This window comes from Micromesistius poutassou, assembly GCF_964030765.1.
Source record: "Micromesistius poutassou genome assembly, chromosome: 2".
NCBI classification, from domain to species: Eukaryota; Metazoa; Chordata; class Actinopteri; order Gadiformes; family Gadidae; genus Micromesistius; species Micromesistius poutassou.
The window spans coordinates 17,245,966-17,270,902 of NC_140272.1; the positions used below are offsets into that span (position 1 = coordinate 17,245,966).

Consider the following 24,937-nt stretch of genomic DNA (forward strand, 5'->3'; position numbering starts at 1 on the left):
GTCTGTCTGTCTGTACAGACAAGCTGGCCAGCTGCCTTAGGGGGGGGAGGGGGGTGGGGGGGGTTACAGAGGGCACTACCCTGGACTGGCCGGCGCCAGCAGACGCAGGCCATCTATAGAAGCGTGCATGCCTAGAGGTTTCCCCATGTTGTGAGGCGAGAGAGTTCGCTTTAAGGGGCTTTATTTAGGAGTGCTTGATCATTCTGTACTGCGGGACGACCCTAACCGATGTTGCCCCCTGCATGTATTACTTATAGTACCCCACCTGCCAGACCGCAGGAGAGGGGCGGCCAAGGCACTTGCCAGGGCATGTTGATGTCTCACGGCTTGGCTATGAGCGCGCGTTCGCCTCCTCTATTAACGGTCGGACGTCTCCGTGTCATCGGAAAATAATGTGGAAAAGCATCTTTGATGTCGAGGGAATTAAGCAAACGTGTTTAAGAGGTTGTAAAGTATGGTTTGTGGCTTACATGGAGGGAAATGGCAGCCAGAAATAGTTTGGCTTTTGCAGACTTCATATCAGACGTCATGCGTGCACGCACGCGCACACACACACACACACACACACACACACCTCTCTCGTGGGCAGTATTTTAAACATAGTTGCATGGCACAGGCAGGCCAGCTATGGAATATCATGTTGCATTGTTTCTAAACACCCTTGGTTGCTATGGTGCTGCACATTGTTGAGTTGCAAAATAAAGTAAAAATAAAAAAGACCGGGCTCTTATTTTTAAAATATCTCAAAGGGTTGAATTTCCTGATTCAGATCTTAGGTCCATCTTAATCTATATCTTAGCATACAGATATATTGGCTGTCACTGATTACACCTGAGCTAAATAGCTTCCAGCAGACGACCACCTGAATGCAATGGTTAATAGTGTGCCATGAACCTACTGTTCCCATTTATACTGCTAATTATAATAGTTGCTTCTGTAATGTCACTGAAATATCGCATGCTCTATTCCCCGTATTTAAAGGTGTAGGTCGACATGTTTTGCCTGGTGACTGTGGTTTATCTTTGTTCTGCTATACAGGGCTGCAATGTTAAAATGTATGGTAATTCGACCCAAACCAAAAAAGAACCACATTTTGGTACCACGACATATGCTTCAACTCGTATCCATACTTACACGATCACCCAACCCCAACAAGATAAGGGATTGACCTTCAAACATGAAAGGAGCTCAAGCTGCCCAACATCAAGCTGCTCAGGTCGGCCTCCAACATCCCAGAATACCCAGGATTTAGAAACCAAGCTATGTATAGTAAATGTGTGCATGGGCAAGCGACGGACGGAAGGACACAACGCCAGAGATGCTAACTATGCAGGGAAAGATGGGAGGTGTGATCCGTTCTGTGCATAGCTGGCGTGCATCACTTCAGGTTGAGCACTAAGATATAATTAGGCGAGCTATACTGAAGCAGGCATAGCAAGCATACATGCAATGAATACATGCATACTTAGGACTGGCAATGCATGCAGACACAGGCCTCACTGGCCCCCTCTCTTGCACGCACGCACGCATGCACGCACGCATGCACGCACGCACGCACACACCCGGGTGTGCAGTGTCTGCTAATGAAAAAGCAAACCTAATATTGTTTTTCCCAGCGGAGGCCCGGCCCATCTGGTAATAATTGCAGCATGTAGCAACCGTAGCTGTGTTTGGATACAGCTTTGAGCTCCTCTGACATACATGAAGCCCAGTGACGCCAAGACACAAAATTGTGTCTTATTTACACACACACACATCACATTTTTTAAATGTTATAATTTAGTAAGAAGTCATGTGTGTGTGTCATTGTGTGTCATTGTGTGTGTGTGTGCGTGTGCGTGAGAAAGTATGCATGCATTTGTGCGTCAGTGTGCGCCTGCTGTCACTGTGGCAGTGCTTGCACGGGGCCCGGGTGAGCCAGAGAGGAGCGGCGGACGGCTGGTTAGGCGAGAGCCGAGCCCCGGAGACGCGAGAGTGAGTCAAAAAATGGATGATAAACACTGGATGATGTCATCCGCTATGTTATCTCACAGCTAAACACACTATTCCATGGAGAAATTAGATAGATAGGCCTTAGGTAATCCAACAAATGTTTTAAAAAGTAAACTCTTGGCTTATAGATGCCATAACCACAAAGGCGGCTATGGCAATCCTTTGCTTGCTTATTATTTGCGGCCCTCAGAACCAACCACACACACACACACACACACACACACACACACACACACACACACACACACACACACACACACACACACACACACACACACACACACACACACACACACACACACACACCTAACACAATTCTACTAATGTTATGTTTGATGACGTAATCCCCCATGGCTGCCATTAGAGCTGAACGATTAATCAAATTCAAATCGAAATCGCGATGTAATAGGACGCGATATGCAAATCGGCCTGGCCAAAAGGAAAGAGCAGTTTATATGTTGCCTACATCCAATGTTGTGTTGGTCATACTAAAGAATGATTTATTGCTTTTTTAGTGAATAATACAGAACATAAGTAACTTAATCAATTTTAAAAAATCACAATTAGATTATTTCCCCAAATCGTTCAGCCCTAGCCGTCATACTTGTACTAGACCCCCTGGTTTGGGCTGGTTCACTGGTTTCGTCAGTGGCCTGTGACTTATTGGATGGGCTGTTCTGATCCCTAGTATTGCCTGTTGCTGTGGTTCTCCTGCTGGCTGCAGAATCAAACATGCAGGCAGGGAGGTAGAGCACCAGAGAGCCACAGCATCCTGTGCAGACACTAATTTCCTTCCAGGCCCCAACCATGTCTTTGTGTGTATGTGTGCGTGTGTCTGTCGGTCTGTCCGCATTGTGAGCTTGAGTGTGTGTCCGTCAGTGTGTGCGTGCTAGTGTGAGAAGAAATTGTTAAATTGTTTCTTGCCCTGACCATGTCCAGCATGACTCCTCCAAATTGTCTGCCTGGCACACATGCACACAATTCAGAGAGGATAATCCAAAGTTCAAGGATTACACCCTTATCTTTAAATAACCCATTTTGACCATGAATTAAGTTATTCTTTTATATTCATCGTGTTATAGCCTATTCATTTTTCAGCGGTTAGAGAGATGGAAAGGGATTGTACCCAATATTAAATATTAAATATAAACACCCAATATTGAGAACTAAGGCAGCCCTCAACATCACAAAGCTGGTTGTGAACAAGGTTTACAAGAGAAGAACATGAACTTGCATAGAGTATAGACAGTTGATTGCTCATGTCAAAAAGCAGTAAAACACCATGATTAGTCACTGCACATCATGCGAGTGTAAAACCTCCTTGCTGCTATGACGCAATGCACTTTCATTTATTTTCTACCACCGACATGACATAAATCAAATCAAAGACAAAAAAACACATAAAATAGCTAAACATTGTATGCATTTATTTCTGGAGCCTATTCTCAGATACATGTGGTAAAGTTTCTGGCACTGAACCCACGCCTGCCATCCGAGTTTCCCCTAAGTCACTACAAGCTGACCTCACAAAGAAGCCATTCATACGGATGGCTCCACACACACACACACACACACACACACACACACACACACACACACACACACACACACACACACACACACACACACACACACACACACACACACACACACACACACACACACACACACACACACACACACACACACACACCCCGAGAACTTGAAGTTAGTCTAAACTTTTACCAAACGTGAACTCAACCAAAGCCCCATCACAGCCACATAAAAAGTACTTCTCCGGTTACATGCTGGCTCAAAATAGGCCCTAAGTACATATTACAGCTATGGAGTGACGTAGATTATAGTTCGACACGGTTACTTGAATTTTTGAAATATCGTCCCTGAAGTCATTGTAGTGGTACACAAGACACGCACGCAAAATCCAGCGCACATGCACTACACAATACATTGAGGTCAGGATTCTGGGCTGAGGAAAGAAATAAGAAACGCACACGCATGTAAAAACATTGTTTGACTGATTTGGGTGACATAGGGCGGTATCAGCAACACATGACATGAAATATTGCCCACAGCAAGATAGGGGCGGTGGCTTTTTTCACAGGAGTACTCGATGTTCTTCCATAGTCTTATGTCAAAGGTGTAAAACAAACTCACAAATCTTTTCGCTGGATTGCCTCTAGGCAGTGCACCGTGTTCACTTCTTCTCTATTAAATAAAACCAATTGGCCGACCTTTTCAACCTCTACATTTATTTTTTTAAATACAAGTCAACTTGATCTTCATATTTGCACAGCGTTTAGACCACCTAAGTCCAAAAGCACACACACACATACACTTGAGTTCTGATTCAAGTGGGTCCCCGCAGATATAAGTAATAACATGCTTTCCTAATGGAGACTAGATATTTTCTCCCATCCTGGAAGCAGAGGAAGAGAAAGAAAGAGTGCTCTTTAAAAGAGAGGGCCCTCCCACTGCAGCAGATTTCACGGTGGCTAGGCCGTGTGTGGGACGACTGGGTACCAAGACCTCAGGCACTGATGGGCCCGGGGAGACTAGCCAGGGCCTGAAACCTACAGGCAGACTAGCCTGGCCCTTAAACCCACAGGCAGACTAGCCAGGGCCTGAAACTCACAAACAGACTAGCCTAGCCCTGATACATAATGGCGGGTTAGCCTGGCCAAGAGGCCTATATATATTGTCAGAGAGAGAGAGAGAGAGAGAGAGAGAGAGAGAGAGAGAGAGAGAGAGAGAGAGAGAGAGAGAGAGAGAGAGAGAGAGAGAGAGAGAGAGAGAGAGAGAGAGAGAGAGAAAAAAGGAGAAAGAGGAACAAAAGAGAGATGCAACATTTCTCCCTCGTCATTCCTTCTCTCCCTCTCACCTCTTTTTTATGACTCTCTTGTCAGTCTGTGTGTTATGAGTAGGAGTTGAAGGAAAGAGAGTATGTGGGGTTTTCCCACAGCTCAACAGGACCAGACAAGACCCGACCCACAACCACCCCCCGCCCCCACACATCTCTTCTCCCACAGATACCCGCCCCATCTGACAAAAAAAACAAAACAAAACACATACACACACACATACACACACCCACCCACCCACACACACACGTAACCACAATAAATGCTTGTCTCCCTCTCGTCCGAAGGGAGTCTTGAGGGAAACCACCACCCTTACTCACTCCCACAGCAATGGCTCAGGATGTTTGCAATAAATATGTGCCACTGATTCAACAACTCGTGGTTGCCGTGGCGACGGAGACAATAAGGGAAAGTTGGACGGCCAGAAAAGTTCAGAGCCAGAGACGTGCGTATTTCTCTTCTCATACGTCACGCGTGGAGGAGAAATAGGGACACAAGGGGATAAAGATACAAAGATTGATAGATACATAGATGGACGAATCACAATGTGTCCAATCATTTCTCAATTTTGTGTGTACTCGGGGTTGGCTTTGACCCGCTGACCAATAATTGGAGGTCAATTGCTCCAACCTCTGAACTATGCAACTGAAGCATTCCAGTAAAATTTTGGTGTTTACCACACCACTGTGTGTGTGTGTGTATGCATGTGAGTGAGTGAGTGAGTGAGTGAGTGAGTGAGTGAGTATGCATGTGAGTGAGTGTGTGTGTTTGTGTGTGCATGAGAGTGAGAGTGTGTGTGTACCTCTGCGGCCTGGGTCTCCTGGTGCAGCAGGGTCAGTCCCGTCAGGTCTTCCAGGAAGGAGTGGGAGGAGTTGAACACTTTGGACAGGAAGTGAAAGCCGTCCCTCTCGTACTGGTCCAGCACCTACACAAACAGTAGACAGGCCATTGAACCAGGGTACTTATTATGAACGCCGAGTACCGGGGACGGGGAGAAACACAACAGTGGTTGTAAACAAGTAGACCCTCCCTTCTTCATATCACCTTCAACCTTCAGTTCAGACTGTAAAACATGCCTGTAGCCACATGTGTGCGTTCTATGTAGTGTATACTTTACAAGTCGTTGTGAAACTCAATCCGTGATGACTGGAAACGGATCAACGTGTCAATTAGACACTAGCGTCACACACTCTAACTCTGAAGGTTCTTCATGGTTGAGCGCCTTAAAAAAGGTGAAATCATTTTTTTCATTGCAATAGAGTCCACAATCTGCAGGCCTGGGCTCATCCCAGAGTCAGATCATCACATGTTTACCACCTGTTGGCCAACATCGCATTGAGCATGGGCCATTTTATGAAGAGGCATTTGCTTTTGCGGAGACAGCACTTGCTCATTTTAATGACGGTGTAAACCATCTAAAGTGTACACACTGTGCCTTCAACAAAACAATATTTATTGTATTCAAAGAGGGTGGAAATGCAACTTTTGTCATGAAGATGGATACAAATTGTGATTGAAACAACAAACTGGCACTTTCTTTATCTCCCCTTTCTTGACTATCCATTATCTTGGCTCAAATGTGCCTGCATTCGTATCTGAATGTACTAGCCCATAGACCCCAGTACTAGTATAGTGCTGCCCCAGTGTAGTTTGTGGGATCAATATAACCAATATGAATTTGTTATACCCTGTACTCTACTACTCTGATGCCCACATTTAGCTTCTGGTATCAATAGAACTGTTTTATCTTTTCGTAGTCAATGTAAAAACGCTGGATCATGAGCATAAACTTGAAACTTGAATCAAATGCATTTTGGTCTTTTGAAAGCCCAACCCCTACGCCCCCATTCACCTCCGCACCACACACTATGATCTTCCAACACACAGCCCCACACACACACACACACATGCTCTGCCTTACAAGCCAGGCCAAGGCTTTCATGCCCGCCCACAGACTCGACCCTCCCCTGCAGGTGTAGGATTACCTCTACCTCAGACATCAATAGGCCTGTGTGTTTAAGTGACTTCTACACTGTGTGTGTGTGTGCGTGTGTGTGTTTGTGTATGTAGCACCAATTGTGTGTGTGTGTGTGTGTGTGTGTGCTTCAATGTGTCTTTCGGGTGCCTAGTGCGATTGCATTTGTACCAACTGTGTGTGTGTGTGTGTGTGTGTGTGTGTGTGTGTGTGTGTGTGTGTGCCTAGTGCGATTGCATTTGTACCAACTATGTGTGTGTGTGTGTGTGTGTGTGTGTGTGTGTGTGTGTGTGTGTGTGTGTGTGTGTGTGTGTGTGTGTGTGTGTGTGCGCCCATGTGTGTTCCAAGACCAGCCTGGCGTCTAGTCTTGAAACCAGATCCAAACACAATACCCTCCCATATCTCCCTCTTTTTACACTTTCCAATGTTCATCTTCCCTCTCCCAGATGCTAAACTTCCATGTGTCCGATCCCTTCCAACAGGACACAAAGACAAGAACGGACTGTGCTCAAGCAAAGCCTGTCCTGTCCACCCTGCTTCATGGACGTGTGTCACCGTCTTTTGATGAAACTGATTCACTGCAAGTCCTTGGAGGCCCCTCAACAACACAACAGAAAAATCACAGGCACAATCACACCAAAAACATACTACAAACACTAAACATGAAGACCAACACACACACACACACACACACACACACACACAAGCAACCAGTGGATCAAATGGTTTACTTCTGCCCAGATTGATGAGGCTCTCTGGTGCCATAAACAAGGAAGAGGCAGATAAAGTGGGAGCGCACCCCAGAAGGGAAAGATGAGAATCTGCTTTACAAGTTTCCCTTTTGTTTGGGGCTTCACTCCTGATTCCAGACAGTTGACGGATCGAGCTAATTAAGCCAAGGGAACAATCATGTTTTAAACTATAAACATCTGGAACCCATGACGCCGTTAAGAAATATCACATACACAGACACCCACACACATACTCACATGCATACGCTATACAGAGACAGAAGCTAGGACGGTGTGTGAGCTTTCCGGGAGGCTGATTGGACTAGGATGCTGGTGTCTTTTTGAAGCCCAGTCTGCGGCTCCATCTTTATTAAGCACCAACTGTATACAGTATGTCACTGTATACAGTATATTACTTAGGCCTGATTGGGCCTGTGTCTTTGTCTGATCATGCTTAAATACAATCAAACAGCCATTATGTACTTATGTACTATGTAGGTTCTTTCTGGGGAGGGGATGGAGGTGGATCTATCAATTGATATATTCTTTTTTCCCTTTGTGTAATATGGTGAATGACAAAAAACGAATGGGTCAAAGAATTAGACTTTTTACATTCTACTCATACTGGTAAACCATTGAATCTGACCAACCTGTGGCTGACACAGGTTTGTCAGATGTAATCTTTAAAGAAGAACAAGGACTGCTTAAACTGGATTATGGGAGCAATGTAATGAATTTAGTAAGCATATCATTATTTTTAAGGATAGCAGTTTTGTGCCCTCTAGCGGATGGAAGTCAAATTATGCTGCTTTCAAACACAAAATATAATAAAAAAAACGATTTATATTATACATGTTCAGCTTGATAACACCTTTGCTATAAATAGTGCTGTGGCTTATTTGGTAGTCGATGTTAATGTAATCATAGTACATTGCCTGGCATGGTTTAAGAGCTAGCCACGTCACAGGCTGAGATTTACTCCCCGGCCTTGTTGTTTTATTGGCTTTCAGAACCAGTAAGAGTTAAGAAATACACACATGTGGGAGCGCACACACAATAAAAGCCCCAACTCGCTACAGGAACTACTCCAGCCCAGACAGAGGTTGAATTGTTTTGTTTCCATAGTGACCTGGCAGCACACAGCTGACTGGGGCAGGAACGAACACACACACACACACACACACACACACACACACACACACACACACACACACACACACACACACACACACACACACACACACACACACACACACACACACACACACACACACACACACACACACACGGGGAGGGGGGGGTGGCTAAGAGAAAGGAGGAGGAGAAGAGAAGGGGGGTGGGCAGATGAAGTGCAGACAGGAGAGAGAGGAGAACATAAAAAAATAATAGATAGAGCCAGGAGGAAGTTGGACGCGGACCAGAGAGAATGTAGAAAGAAACGGGTTTTAAAGCGGGACAAACTCTGGGATTTAGACCGATCTCCCCTTCTAGAGATGCGACATCTGGGCCTGCCTGCGTACTAAAGTGTGTTTACGAGTTGTGATGTGCTGGAAGTGATGTCGCATGATTATGTTTATGCGTGGGCTTCCCTCAGTTCCTGTCCGCATGGGCCCTCAAAAGAAAAGAGGGAGAGAAAAAAAAGAGAGAAAGAAAGACCTCCACAGGAAAGAGATATATCATGGACTTTATGACCTCTTCACAGACACAAAGAGGGCATTGAAGGGAGGGCCGTGCGCGTTTGTGTGTGCGTGCGCGTGGGAGAGGGGAGAAAGTGAAGCATTCTTACGCTTTACACAACACCCTGTTTTATGTCGTGTATCTCTCCCCGCCCACCTCCACTTTACCTCCTTTTTCTCCCAACATCTCTCCCTCTCTCCTTCCTCAATTCCCCTCACCCTCCCTACCCTTCAACACCTACCCTCACCCGAGTCTTACGCACAACCGCCGCAGCCAATGGGATCCCTCTTCCCGCCCTGCCTCAGAGCTCCCCAGGCCCGTCATTGGCAAGTTGTCTTTGGACCAATGACAACCAGGGACAAAAATACGTCCAGGGCCGCCCACCTCGGTTGGCTGATTTAGGACACTTGAACCATTGAATAACCCTCATCTACACACGCACGCACACACACACACACACAAAAAACCGCACACATGCGCACAGACCGCACGAGTGGGAGATAATGCCTCTCATACGACGCTCTGTGACATCAATGAAACACTGCTGCGTGATTATTACCATCTGGGTTGAGCCGTTCTACTGTGTGTGTGTGTGTGTGTGTGTGTGTGTGTGTGTGTGTGTGTGTGTGTGTGTGTGTGTGTGTGTGTCTCCAGAGACTACATTTCAACACAGCTAGTACAGTGAGTTAGCAGCACAGCGTCTATGGGAATCCCCTTATTAATTCTGCTTCAGCTGCATTTTCCATCTCAAAACACAAAAAGTTTCATGGTGTGGGTCTCTCGCCTAATTATTTCAACAATATCTTGACAAACAATCATATTCAGCGTATGAATTAAGTATTCCAGTGACTTACAATAGGTGAACAGGCAGTGCATTTGTCAAATGCCAGGCTGGCAGGCAGGACGTTGTCAAACCTGGACAGGAAGCCTCGAATCTGTACATTCAAGACAAAGTAAACACAATGAAGAGCTCAGGGTTTTATTGTGCATAATTATAAGTCATATATGTTATACATAACATGGGTATTATTTATGCAAGTGATAGCACAAATAATGTTCAAATAAACTAGTTAATAGGAACGTAAAAAAAACGTCAAATTGCATCTTTCAAGTTGTGAGAAAAGATTTTATAGTAGTATAAATTTTTTATTATAAAGAGTATGTTTTCTCCCTGTTTGGTTTGAACATGTGTCTTGACCCCCCTCTGGTGTTACAAAGCTAGAAACCAAGTGCTCTATGAAAGAGTGAGGAATGAAATCAAAGCAAGGAGATAGCGCCACCTACGGTACAACAGTTATTACAAACACTGCTCCGTTTGGCTGAAATCACTTGAAATATGAATATATTGTACACCCTTTGCTGTTCTTGTGGTTAGATAGTAAGTGTTTCTCATTGCAATTTTACAACGACATATATCAAGAATATACTTATTACACGTACAAATGTAGTTTCCAGCAAGTAGGCTATGAAATTCAGACTCGGATTGTGATATGGTGATCCAGTGCCTAAAAAGACCACATGGTGACACTGTGGTGCCAGTTCAGCACCGACAATAGCTGCACGTCAGACCACTTAACCTAATAATGGTGACCCACTGCAGGCATACCCATTAAGTCTCATGTCACGTCACAAACCTCATCGGGCTAGCATACTACCCAGTTCGCCACTTCACCTTGATTCAACTCTTTATCGAACACATGTAAGGAACTCTATCTGAACGGCCTTCCGCTGACGGCTTTGACTAACGGTGCCATTAATACTCATGATGATGCAAATGGAAACTGTAAGGTGTTAGATTGTCCATCGACTGTGACTGAGCAAGCAGGCACAGCTTGCATATCTGCGTCTGGACCAGCCATTCAGAGCACTGGCCTGCTGCCGGTATGGATGTGATGTTTATTTGCATTCAAATTTACGGACAGTGTCAGATAAACAACGAATATGAACAACTTGAAATCAAAGTCCGGGGCCAAATTAAGGTGCAGCCTTCGACAGCAATCCTTTTAATGGGACTAATGCATGATGGACCCCTGTGTTGTGGCCTCAGAGGAGAACACATATTGGGAGGGAGACGTGCGTGCGTGCATGCGTGTCTAATCAATATCAGCGATTTGACATCCTCGTAGAGAGAAAGTTATGCAAAAATCTTTCCGTACAAAAGCAATTAGCATGCTGTTTGGCAGCAGGTGCCATGAGTGTCTGCATGTAAGATGATTATATTCCTCCATGAATGCAGGTGCCTTATAAGTGGTTGTGTGCGTAGCTTTTGCCTTGACAGAAACTCTGTGCTTAATTAAAAGTCAGGAGTCGTTAGTAAAAGCATTTATATATCTCCGGATGATTTGATGAAACCACTTCAACGTAATGGTTCGCACAAAAAAACAACACTGCCCTTTCTTTGATGAATCAACAATTTAATCGACAAAGGTTGGCAGATTAGGATAAGTGGCTCATCATAATGTGAAGCGACTAGTTGTAAACAAGTTTGAAATATGATATTATTTTTTTACATCTAATGATTAAAAAAAAAACAACAGACTGCCTAATGAAATGGCTTAGTTTGAGTTGAAAAGAAAGGTGGGATTGTATCAAACCAACACAGGTTGGTGTTGTTCAGACTGGTATTGTTCTGTGTGCGTGTGTGTATTTGTGTAGTGTGCGTGCATGTGTGCGTGCGTGCGTGCGTATGCGTGGGTGTTTACCTGATGTGGCACCAGGCCTAACGAGGTAGGAGGTTCATTCATCCGGTCGTCACTGCTGCTTGCTATCGCGTAGCCCCTGAAGAAAAAAAATACACAAACGCAGTGAAAAATAGAGACAAAGAAAGTGGGGAAGACAAAGCCAGGCAGGCACAGAGGAAAAATAGGCATAGGGGCAAAACAAATAAGGATAAGTGTCGGCACACGTTGAGTTGAGTTTCATATTGACAGTGGGTTGGTTTTAAAACAAATGTCTAGACACGGCTACACGGCCCTCATTAGACGAGCTTGCACATTGAACCCCCCTGAGCCCCCCCCCCCCCCCCGTTGAGCCTGGGCTCCCGCTCCAGAGAAGAGACTGGCACCACAATAGGAGTCATGACCACATGGCATCTCTAATGCATTGCTTCATAGGGTATTGGAAAGAGAAAACGAAGAACAGGGAAAAAATGAGGCAAGGAGAACCGCAAATTGATATGGATGGATGAGAGCGGTACATAGAACATGGTCTACTTGGGGGGCCTACACCGCAGGGCTGACGACCTTCCCATTCCACCCTGAAGTTGAGTCTTCCTGAGCCTTTTATCCGCACTCGCCACAGTGGCTCTATAATGGCTTAGAGAGGCTCAAAAAGGAAAATGGCCACCTTATCAGGCCTGCACGGCTGGCCAATTGAGCCGTCAATTCACCATACCAGCAAGACCACACACACACACACACACACACACACACACACACACACACACACACACACACACACACACACACACACACACACACACACACACACACACACACACACACACACACACACACACACACACACACACACAGGGGATATAAGTAGCTTCCTGATGGAGGTAAGTTTGGCTAATATGCTCTTAGGAGCATATTACCGGGAAGATTCTAATGATGTGTGTATGTGTGTATATATATATCTTCTTCTCTTTCTATTTTACATTACTTTAAATGTACAAGGAAATTGTTAATACCAATACTTCTCATATAGAAGAGAAGTATTGGCTTCTCATAAGCAAGGCAAGTCAACTATATTTATATAGCACTTTTCATACACAAGGCAGACTCAAAGTGCTTCACATATAAAAACATTGTCATACAATAAAAAGAAAGTAATAAATAAGTAAAAGAAAATTAAAGGCAAAGTTAAAAAAATTAAAATAAAAAAGCATTTAAGTAATCAAATAAAAATAGATAGCAAGTTAAAAAAGCATTGTAGATTTAAGATTTTGCAGAAAGCTAAAGCAAACAAAAGTCTTCTTAAGGCGTAAAAGCATTCTAAAATCGATACGTAATTGCCAATGATATATGTATTCTATGATTGTTTACGGTGTTGTACGGTACCACAACATTTTGCAGTATTGGGGCCATGAGAGAGACCCTTATAATACACATATACCAGAGTCCAGGTTACCCTTCACTGTGCTGCAGAATGGACACCATCATCTCTACAGCCAGCGCTCCAGCGATCATGGCCAGGCCCGGGCGGCTCACGGTGCACTGCTGGTCCAGGGTTCGATCCCTCGTCGACTGGTAAACAAACCAATAACAACATTTAAAGCAGAGTTCAAGGTGATGTAGGGAAGATTCAAGGAGGTTTTATTTCGGTTATTATTATTTTTTAAGTGGGAATTCAGTGGGATGGGATTCCTTTTGGTTGTTTATTTTCAAAATCTTGGCCTTGTCTGCTCTACTCTTGAATCCTACATACAGAAGCTTTAATAATGAATAGTTAATATCAGAGTTGAGGTGGCATGGCATTTAACCAAACAGTAGGGCTTAATTGCAGCCAGGGATATGCAAAGGATGCCCACGAGATAAGAAGCTGCCAGAGACAGCTCACACCAAAAGGTCAAGTTAGGAAGAAAGGAAAAAGGAAGAGTTGTGAAGGGGGAGAGACGGAGGGAGATAGGGAAAGAAGAGAAGAGAGGGAGAGGGAGAGAGTAGTGTGAGGTAAGAAAAAGAGAAACAACAAGAAATAACAAAATAACAAAGGCAAACATGGAGTACAGAAAGAGGGAGAGAGCGCTTATCAGGGAAAGTGAGATGAAGAGAATATAACGATGGAGGGAAAGAGAGGGTGTGAGAAAATAAATGAATGCATAATTGAGACGGACACAGAAGGTCGTGGGACAAAAAAAAAAGAAAAGTGTCACAAAGCATGCCTCCTCTAAAATCTGTTCAGTCCTCTTCTGGTCTCCCGCGTGCCTTCGAGGGATGCCGTATTGCGTATGCTTACAAGCTCGATTACCACTTAAAACATCCATAAACCCTGCACACTCACACAGAGAGATAGTACACACACACACACACACACACACACACAGACACATGCAAGTTTGCAAGTGTACTCACATCTCCTGGTGCGACGACATCATTGCAAAAGTAACAGCCCAGCCTGTGTCCGGGAATGTTGGAGAACAGAGAGGACCCCTGTGCCGCAGGGGCAGCGCCGGCCGGAGTGGACTGGGAAGAGGAAGTAGAAGAGGCGGAAGGGGAGGAGTCTCCTGTCCCAACATCCTGATTGGCCGGGGGGTTCTTCAAGCCGTGTCTCATGACAACAAAGGTGTCGAAGCCCAGAGCTGCGTTCATCACCAGCTGTAGATCGACAAAACAGAAACAAACTACAGCCTTAATACAGTACAATCATCGTATAATATTCTCTCTCTCTGTGTTTCACCATTAACTTTAGAGAAAATTTAAAACAAAAAAAAATCACTTAAAATAATGATGTTACCTTGGCTGCAGAATAAAGTTGCAACCAGACTTTCAGATGGCAGCAAAAATTGCCAAAAAAAAGCAATTCTTCAAATGTATAAAAGAAATAATTAACATTCTCCATTATACTGACGTACTCACAGGTTCAAAATGCCAGGAACCCTTTTTTGTTTGAGTGTGTATAATCTACATTTCAATTCTTGAAGTTAAAGTTCCTGTGTTTTTTTATGACCTGGAACCTTTTAATGAACGTTGAGTGCTTGGCCATGTTGCCACAGTAACGGATCTACCGACAGCATGTCAACTATTAATGTCTTGGCCATGTTCACTATGTGCGCTCATTGGGCTCACTGCGAGCTATGGGGATGACAATTACACAGCAGACGCAAAACACTTAATACTCAATAATTCTGGAGTTGGGCCATTGAAGGTCAAAGCTGTTTACAACTTGCTTGGCGACTAATTTAATTCCATCCAGCAAATGTTCTGCTCCAAAGAGAAAACCACCATTATGTTGTGTGCTTTCTGCTCATGTTAAAAGCATCAAATACGTTCACTATGTAAACTGACACCCTTAACTTGGTTTGGACATGGGTTGCGTACTAACTTTTTGCAAGTAATTCACAAGTATTTGTTTGGTGCTGGGCGACCATCAGCAATGTTAAAGTCAGGTTTATTACCTGCTATATTCTGGACTTAATATTGAGCCACATTAAGCCATCACCATTTTGTTTTGAAGAATTAAAGCTTGAAAGGAATCTTTTTTGTCCAAAAAATGTCTCTCATACATAGACGTTTGAAGCGCTCTCTATGCAAGTGCTTCAGTGAGAGTGCGACCGCTTTACATCAAACTCATTTGCTGCATAGATCTCGCCACTCCAAACCTATTCAGTCTGAGAGGTTGACAGTGTGTACGCAGCGTCCTGAACGTCATTTATTCACACACCTTTTGTGAATAACCTTCAACCAGGAAATACATATTTTGGAGATGAACTAACCACTGAGCTCAGAAGAATATTGGCTTTGTATTACGAGATCCCATTCATCCCCGGGTGACTTTTAAATGGTGGCGGGGTCATTTGTCCCCCACTTTCTATGCGACACCCTTTGGCCGTTTGATGGGACTTACACGCTAGTCCCTTCTGCCTGGGCGCAAATCTTTTTTTCGTAGGATGGTAGGGGCACGTACTGCCTTTTTCGCCTCTGATTGGTTAGAAGGGCTCTCCTCCTCCTCCTCCTATTGGTTATGGCACAGGGCAGGCTGTCAGCTAGTCTACCACCAACAGAAGTAAACTAACTCAATCCAACAGTGATAAGTGAGTCCTATTAAAGAGTACATAAGCCGACTTATGCATTGAATAAAACGGCACTATTTTGCCCAGCTGTGTGCAGTGCAGGTCACACAATTACACAGAGGGAACAAGGTATGGAAAGCAGCAAGAAATGTAACGCGACTATTGTACACTGCAGTGGAGTAACATTGACAACAACCTCTAACAATTAGGCTCCAAGTTTTCCGAACCAGCAAATAGGTTTATAACAGCAGTACAATTAACAGAACAGTTAACACAGAGTCAATTTAGGCTCCCTGAGGGGACGAGAGATGTGTTGGTACTAACTTGCATCCTGCCTGCTTAACATAAACTATTTAATGAAACTTATGTCCAAATTATTACCAACGTAAAGGCATGATGGTAATTTTTAGTAGGCTACCACATATGAATGAAGCCGCAGTCAGTGTTAGAAAATACACCACAGTTTACTTCTGTTGGTGGTAGACTAGCCGACAGCCTGCCCTGTGCCATAACCAATCAGAGGCGAAAAAGGCGGTACTTGCCCCTACCATCCTACGAAAAAAAGATAAAAGAGACCAAAGAGACCAGTCACATCCACTGGGTGTACAGTACCTTCCTCTGGCTGGCGGCCACCACGGTGGGCAGCCAGCGGCTCTCCCTGGTGTCCATGAGCAGGAAGACCACGTCGTGCTGGGAGACCAGCGTCTCCAGCTGCTCCACGTCCTTCTGGGCCTGTGCCAGCGTCTCGGCAGAGAAGTCCACCGGGTGGCCCGGCATGGGGATGCTCATGTTGTAGCCCTGGGTATTCTGCAGGTGGGGTGGGGGGAGGGTGAAGGGTCATGCAAATGACTGCACTGAAACAATTGACATTCAATCTGTCATTATTTGTAACTTTGACATTCATTTTGTGTAAAAAGAAAGATCCACCCCCGTCACTCCAAGTCAATGTTGCCCTTGGAGAATTCATGCAAGGCTTCGTCGCACAGGGCATCTAGTGATAGTGAAAAAGCCACGGCATGCCGGTTTGTAATTTTTGGCTCAACATGAATAGCAAATGATCACAAAGCAAGGCTCCTAGCCCTCCAAACAACGGCGTGCATAAGGAGACCCAGCAGAGGTACAGTGTGGTTGTGTATGAAAGGGTCCGTTATCAAAGCCAGCAGGTTAAAGCACACACTCATTGTGGTGAGTCAAGTCACGTAGACAGTGAGATTAATTAATAATGACCCAGATCTTGCCAAACTCAATCACAGCGAGCTGGGTGAGGGAGATTTATAACTAGAGAAAGATGAGCAAAGAAGGGAGGGATAAATATCCGCTGCTTGATGAGGACGTTGACCTGTTGGTGCTAACGGCAAACACTTATTTAGGTTAGGTTATGAAATGGCTCTGTCTGGAAACGGCAACAGCATATGTTAGTTCCTTTGCATAAATTTGGTATGCATGCATTGTAAATGCAGTGTGTGACCATCTTCAGTTTGCTGTAGTGTTGAAAACGATGTAACATAACATCAGAAAATAAGTGCTCATTATCCTCCACTTCGACATTGGCTGTGACTCAGTGCAAAACAGCAGCAGTTAACTCCGCCAAATTCTCTGCATCACCTTAAAACACTGAAAACAATTCATTTCCAGCTATTGTGTCCGAGCTATGCCTTCTAGTGGAACCACAAGACGGCAGATAGGGTCACAAATATTGCAAGACGATAGACCATGGCGCTTTTAATGACATCCTGGCTGTCCTGAGGACATTGCCTTCTAAAACCGTACCACAACTGGGCAAAAGCAAACGAGCCGACAGACTAGGGGACACCTTGACAAGACATAAGAAATGATTAGAGAAATTGAGTTTACAAAAGTAAATCCAAATCCTTCATTCAAAGACAAGGTCTTGAAGTGAGTCTAGCATCATGGGTTCTTTCAGGGTGGGCAGGTGTTAGCATGTTCTGAAGAGTCACGTTAAGCATTTAGGCAGTGAAGTCACACACTATGCTTCTGGGGTGTTTTATTTGTCCCTAACCTTTCCCGGAAGGTTAAATAAACAGATTTCGTTATCCTTTTTAAAATGTCAATGTTGATATCATAAACCTTCAGAAAGGCGTGGCCAGTGTGTCGACAAAACATAAATGGAACCTTGGACTAGAACAGTTTGAGTTAACGGATAACATCACTCGGTGGCTTTTTACGCAGACAATATGCGCAATTTGAATGTTTTCACCCGCTGCAACCCTTTTGGGAGCCTTTGCAAATGTTTGTCTGATGGATGAGTCCTTTTCATGTCTCACATAGTAAGTGATCCTAGCCAAGTCCACGAGGGACAAGTGGAGGGCTTGCATATATAAAGTCATGCTGGGAGTGAGAGCACAGATAAACCGTGGCAAAACGTATTTGGCAAATGCCAGACCATTGTGGTTTGTTGGCGGGGGGCTTAAGTGACGCAAAGAGAAAGAGAAAAGGGGAGGGGGAGCGATAGAGGGAGACAGAGAGAGATTGAAACCCAATCGGGGATTGGTGGTAGTTCAGCTTTTTGTACCTTACAAAAATCGTAGCACACAATGTCTGCACCAAGATTAGGAACCACCAATTACAAAGCCCCTGATTGCAAGTCAGTCAAGGTCAGTGCTTTGTATTGAGGGTCCCCATTGCCAAGCTCAGGGCCAATAACATCACAACCTATGAGTCCAGGAGTGAGTTAAACCGGGACTTCTGACTGACTAGAAGGGTGCAATACTAAATTGTGATTGTCAGAAAACCAATTTCATATAGAAGCACATTGAAATTCCCTCTTGGGCTCTGCAGGATGTTGATTTTCATTATCACCAACAAGGCATAAATATGTATGCGTTGCCCGACGCATGCTTTGGGAAAGTGTTGGAGGACGGGGGATTTCTTCCACATCGAAACATGGCCCTTATGGGTCTGCCATACTGTGCGTTTCCTTAGTGATGGACTGAAATTTCACTCCCATGCAAGAGGCTGTAAACCCTATCCTGCTCATTAATTAACCAAATAATGAGACTGCCAGCATAAATACGCAATAATGAGAGCACTTCATTTTCTGCATGGTTGGCTCACATCAGAGCGGAGACACGACCAATCAAAAAAGGAATATGTTTATCCACCTAGATTAAACAAAACTGACACAATGAGCGAAACAAGCAAACATCCATCATTGTCAGCCATTATCAGTTATCAGTTATACCATTAAGTTATTCCTTCTGTTTTTTATTTTATTAAGCCCAACCAGGAAATCAAACAAACAACCAACAAGAGTTATTTCAACTATTAGTCTTCAGGACTGACTCACCACTCCTGGGAAGATTTTGGTGAGTCGATCGGCAGCTGCCATAGCTTTGGACTTGCCCCCTCCGAGACAGTCCTCAAACTCGTACAGAGGCTGCCTGACCGGGTTGGAGTAGGAGATCTTTGCGTTGTCGACAAACGTGATGTGCCGCACACCCCATCCCTAGAGAGGAAGGATGAACAGTTGTTGCCAACACAGAACACTTTTTTTTTAAACCCTTTTGTGATGTTATTACCCCCCATATTTCATTATATGGTAAAAAAAATATTTCATTTCATATTTCATATTAGAGTTATTCATATTTGGTTTTCTTTACTCCCCCGTCTGTCCCCTGTGTTTTCATTGTCAGTGATTTTTCAACAGCACTTGGGGCTGTGTGAGGACAATGGGGACCAAACGAAAATACACAATCCCTTTGGGAAAAAGTATCTGGGGGATACAATTCCTTGGGGATGATTTATATGAAACTGATCTTTTTCATTTATTTTTTCATCATAGGGACAAAATACCAAATAAGGATAAAAGAGTCTTTCCAAAACAGCTTTGAAATATTTAAGGATTAACAGCTGTTGAAATATTTCAAGGCAGCATGAGAGTTCGGACAGCGACAGAAACATGACTAATCCTGTGCTCACGGACTCTGAGATGGGAGACAGTGTTAATGCTACAGGGTTAAGGATTTGATTGAGCCACTTTAACGCCCCACAGCTAAACATGCTCTTGTTGAACCGTTATGTCCACCCCCGTCGCTATGTTTGGAGGGTTAGCCAAATTGTTGACACCTTAATGACGTGTTCATTCATTCGTCATCCACCCATCCATCCATCCATCCATCCTTTGACCCATCCGTACCATGAGAGTCCTGGCTACGTTGCAGCCCAGGGTCCCAGCCCCCAGCAGCAGGCACTTGGTGCTGACCACCTTGTCTAGATCCAGGGAAGGAACCAGCCTCCATCTCATGAGCTTCAGGTTGAGGTCCACCGAGGACTCCGCAAGCCTGCAGACAGTATGACATGCACTGAGAAACACTCACACAGACCTGGTTGAAATACAGTGACGAGTGGTAATTATATGACTCACAGTGTGCTGGGATTATAATGGACTCAATCACCTAATTTCAAACCATCCAAGTTGAAATACCGTAGTCGATACCGTTACCATAACATGTAAGTTATGGTTTTTGGTGAGACCTGAAATCTAGTGATTACTGCAGTTATTTACATATTTAAGACCTACTTCTCGGCTGCCATGTTTACCTTTTGGGGTCCATACATTCGCTGAGGTTCACCATCCTGGGACTCATGGCGTTCTTGGCGTTCTTCTCCCAACCCACGCTCTTGGGACACACTGCAACATCAAAATGGTGGACAAAGACATACAATGGTGGAACACGTCAATACAAGTCCAACATCCCAGCAGGTCTCTCACTGGACCCAGAACATACTCATGAGGATTGAACGGTGCCGACCACCTGAAGGAACCCCAACCAGCATCTGGTGTACTTCAGGAAATCTATCAAACTTTTTACCAGACCTGATCTGAAGGGAGCGTCTACAGGTTATAAGGGCCAGTAGGCCGCATCTTACATCCACCCATCTCAACTACAAACCTTCCATCTTCTTTTCAAAAGCCACTTGTTCCGTTCACAGCTTTAGTTTGATCTCATTCCATTCAAACACTGGGTTGGTTCATTCAAAACTGCACTATAATAAGAACATTATACACTTCTGCACTTGTTTTGACTACCTTCTCTGGTACAACCCCTCCACTTCCCTGAGGGTGCAGCCAAAGCTGCTGCTTTCCTATCAAACTAATTAACCTTTTGTTGTTGTACAATATGCTTTGCCCCCTGCATCCCACCTAGTGTGTGTTGTGGTGCCGTGTGTTCGTAATGTTTTCCATTCATCATAGAAGAAGTCCATTCAAACTGGTGGAACCAGGTTTGCAGACTACGTCATTAGTATTACGTTAACAGGATAATGAAGGATAATGAAGGATGCCAGAGCAAATGAGCGAGCAGTTTGCCATTTCTTTCTGACCTGGAGTGGTCAGAATTCAATCGATACTGCATACAAAATAGCCAAACGAAAAGTGTCTCTAGAACCAAACGCAAAGTTAGGGTCAAATAGAGTACCGGAACCTCCCATAAGGACAGTAGCAGTAAAGGCAATCAGTATATCTTTGCTAAACAAAACTACAATGCTGATCAGCTCTCATTGTGGTGAACCAGATGTCGGAGCTCATTACCAGCAACCAAACACACTCGGGTTAACAACGTTATCGCCGTCACAGAGTTGCTATAATGTCATCAGCACCACCATATGGACAGCATATACATACATTGCAGCTGTTCAAAAATTTGACACTCACGCACACACACATGCACACCAAAGGTCACCTGAGTTGTGGGGCAGCTCAGGAAGTTGGACATGGAAGATGATGCTATGCTGAATGGATCTGCTGCCCTGAAGTGTTCTGTCCCTGAAGCACAGCACCTCCACCCTGTCCACCTTAGAAGCCCTGCAGGAAACAGGCATGCATCACAACAAAAAGGTCATCACCCTGATCCATACCGCAGAGGGTCAACAGGATAGCATTTCATCTGTTGTGTCCATACTTGAGGTTTAATATTACATGCAATTCACGTAGTACACTATGAGGATTGTGTATGATGCTAAATGTATAGATCATATTAATCAGCTTTTAATGGGGGACGCACATTTAAGGTCCAACTAAGTCATTAATTCATGAATTCCCATCAATTGATGTGAATAAGAATCCATTAATAGAATAAGAATCTTTACATGCATATACAGAACCCACATAAATTAGCCGATTTGACAGGATTATGACGGGCATATACATACACTACAGTACATTGTATGTGCGAAAATGTGTTAGCTAAATAGATGTTTAGTGTCTCATGCTAAAAGAGAACAACTGCTTTCAAATGCAAACACCTCACACAGAATCAACTCCAGAATGTGTCTTAGCTCAACTGGGCATGGACGAATGACGCAACAACAAAACACATGACCAGGACGTAGCCGAGTAGCCTATCACCTAGTAACTTCTCGTCCCCCTAAAATGGCAGCGTTTCTTAATAAATCGGCTCATTAAAAGTAATTTATTCAATTACAATTCAGCTTCAATTTTAATATGTAGGTCTAAACTTGATCAACCTTTTTGTTGTATTGCAAATTCTATGGCTGAAGATGATCAAGTTTATAGCTTGAAAACGACAGACCCAGTTGTCCCTTATCCCCTTTCTTTCCATAACACTCAACTCCTAAGCACGTCATGCTACAGATCACTCCACTGGCTCCCTTGTTCCTAGAAGCCCACAACCGGTTCAGTCATTGAGGGGGGCATTCAGACTTCGTCGCTGTAGCTGCATACATACACAACACATCTCTCATCTGTGTCCTCATGTCACTACTCGCCCTGTGAGATCCACTGTGGCTAAAGAATGCTGTCTGGTGTATGAGATCAAACTGCAACTCATTTGCAGCATCGACACTTTCAAGAGTGTCTGGACACCTCCCATAAATGGTACCTGCTTGATGGATGGAGCTGCCGAGCTTCATAGGATCTGCTTTTTTTTATGTTTTGCAAATCCCTCAATGATCTACACAGAATAAATGTTGACCGAGAACATCAAGATCAGTCAGATCAACTGACTTGTGCACTTTGTTGTTATGGCACTTAACATTTAAATTGATTTTTTTTTTTTTTGAAAAACCCTGAATAGGCATTTCTTAATCTACTAAACCTGATGATTCATATTGCTACTCTCAGCTACAGCACTCAGTTCTGTTTTTACAATCTTGCTTTTGCAGCACTTTTTGTATTTGTTCCAATATTGGCTCTATGCTTTGATTAGTCTCTTTGGTCGCTTTGAATAAAAGTATCCGCTATAAGACTCGCCTCTCTTTCTCTCCCTCCCTTTGTGAGTAGAGAACTTGACGACAAACACAAAACACAGTTAGCCTCATATGGTACAAAGTGACTTTGGTCAACATACAAGCAGTGAACTAACAAGACGCTGTGGAGCTACACTGCATGCAGAGCTTCCTCATCCAAGCCAACATAAACAGTAGATATTGATGGGGGAGGTATGTGGGGTGTTCTGAACCGGCAACCAGAAATATTTCATAAAATCTTTTTCTAATCTCACATGTTTCTGACATCACTCCTGAAACACACCCCATCTATACAAAAATAAATCCAGAAAGAGTGCGTGTGCGTATGCATGACAACAATGAAGCCTATATTTTATGTCCCTTTGTCCAGTTAACTGTTTCCCGCCTCCATCCGTTTTCTTTACACTAACAATAGACCCAGATCAAACAACCAACGACAAAGATAAAGTAGCTGGAAGGTTTACTGCCAACTGTATCTGAGAATTTACAGCCTCAATTGCACTTTGCAAAGGTATGAGGTATGAATGGCTCATGCTTCAGGCTTATCGCCGTCATATAAATATATCCCTGTGAACTAGCAACGCCGAAATAACACAGTCCACTGCAAAAGACCTTTTAAAAGACCCAGACACATAAACACATGCATGTATGAGTACATTTAAAGCCACACACACAGCTTTGTACCATTGGTAAGCCAGTAGGATCAAGAGGTTCCTCAGAGGCCAACCCGGATGTTGGGACAGAGTGCATGGATCATAGACGCCCACTGTAACCTAGAAAAGCCAAACAAAGTCTGTTTATACAGGCAATGATGCAAACTGTCATCCAAGACGCCTGTGTTTAACAGCTGAAGAGAGATTTCAAGTCTCGCAAATAGCGGTGTGTTTAAACTGTGTGAAGGTGGTGTGCCCAGATTGCGACGAAAAATACAACTATTTATAACAAAGGTTTCCATAGCCTGTGTAAATGTGCTCTGTTTGTCCCAACTTATTTGTGACAACATCAGGCATTTAAATGATAGAGGAGAATAAAAACATCGGGAAGATCTACAAACACGTACCTTCTTCTTATCGGTCAGGAAGGTTTCCCACTCAGCCAGGGGAGCAACCTGCAGGCCTTCGTCTGTGTACCTGACCAGGAAGTAGGGCACCGCAGTGGTCCCACTCTGACTGCACAGACCGTCATAGGCCCCCTGAAGGGCTGCGATCTACACAAGTGAACAGAGACGTCGTCATCAATTCAATAAGAAAATAGCTTTGAAAACAAAGGAGGGTGATTTTCTGGAATGCTTCCGAACACAGGGTTGACCTGGCAGACCCTGCTCTATTCATCCCGATATTGTTCGATTATCTAAAATGTTAAGATTCAAATAATAATTTAATCAATACAGAATACACACATATACACAATCAATACATATCAATACAGCCAAGGTCTTGTTAATATATAAAAGTGGAAAAACATGTAGCCATATGTTGCCTTGGTTTTCTTGAGACACACTTGGCCAGCCCTGGTTATATAACCCTCATCAATTATTTCTGCGCTCCATGGTGAGGAATAGGGAAATTCCTTTGGTGGCCTCACACAGATGAGGAGTGGCTCCAGCCCTGTCCCCTCCATGTCCCTTCAGTGCCCGGCTGGGAGGAATGAATGCCTCAGGGACCTCGACCCGAGTTCTCCTTCAGACGTCAAGATCTTTTTGATTGGTAACAGGAATATTTTATTGATTCTTTCAATGCGCTATCTA

General features: G+C 44.1%; 1 protein-coding gene across 2 annotated transcripts in view; it reads right to left on the reverse strand.

The window, feature by feature from the left end:
• Nucleotides 1–24,937, reverse strand: part of atg7 (ATG7 autophagy related 7 homolog) — a 41,722-nt gene that overhangs the window by 12,510 nt on the left and 4,275 nt on the right. For both annotated transcript variants that reach the window (XM_084464761.1, XM_084464762.1), the window contains exons 7-18: nt 24,251–24,397; nt 23,875–23,963; nt 21,666–21,787; nt 20,524–20,614; nt 20,120–20,264; nt 19,271–19,429; nt 16,576–16,770; nt 14,306–14,548; nt 13,365–13,480; nt 11,936–12,011; nt 10,088–10,168; nt 5,653–5,775 (exon numbers count right to left, since the gene is read on the reverse strand). In XM_084464761.1, coding sequence (XP_084320887.1) covers nt 5,653–5,775; nt 10,088–10,168; nt 11,936–12,011; nt 13,365–13,480; nt 14,306–14,548; nt 16,576–16,770; nt 19,271–19,429; nt 20,120–20,264; nt 20,524–20,614; nt 21,666–21,787; nt 23,875–23,963; nt 24,251–24,397 — 1,587 coding nt within the window. The remainder of the gene's footprint in view (nt 1–5,652; nt 5,776–10,087; nt 10,169–11,935; nt 12,012–13,364; nt 13,481–14,305; nt 14,549–16,575; nt 16,771–19,270; nt 19,430–20,119; nt 20,265–20,523; nt 20,615–21,665; nt 21,788–23,874; nt 23,964–24,250; nt 24,398–24,937) is intronic.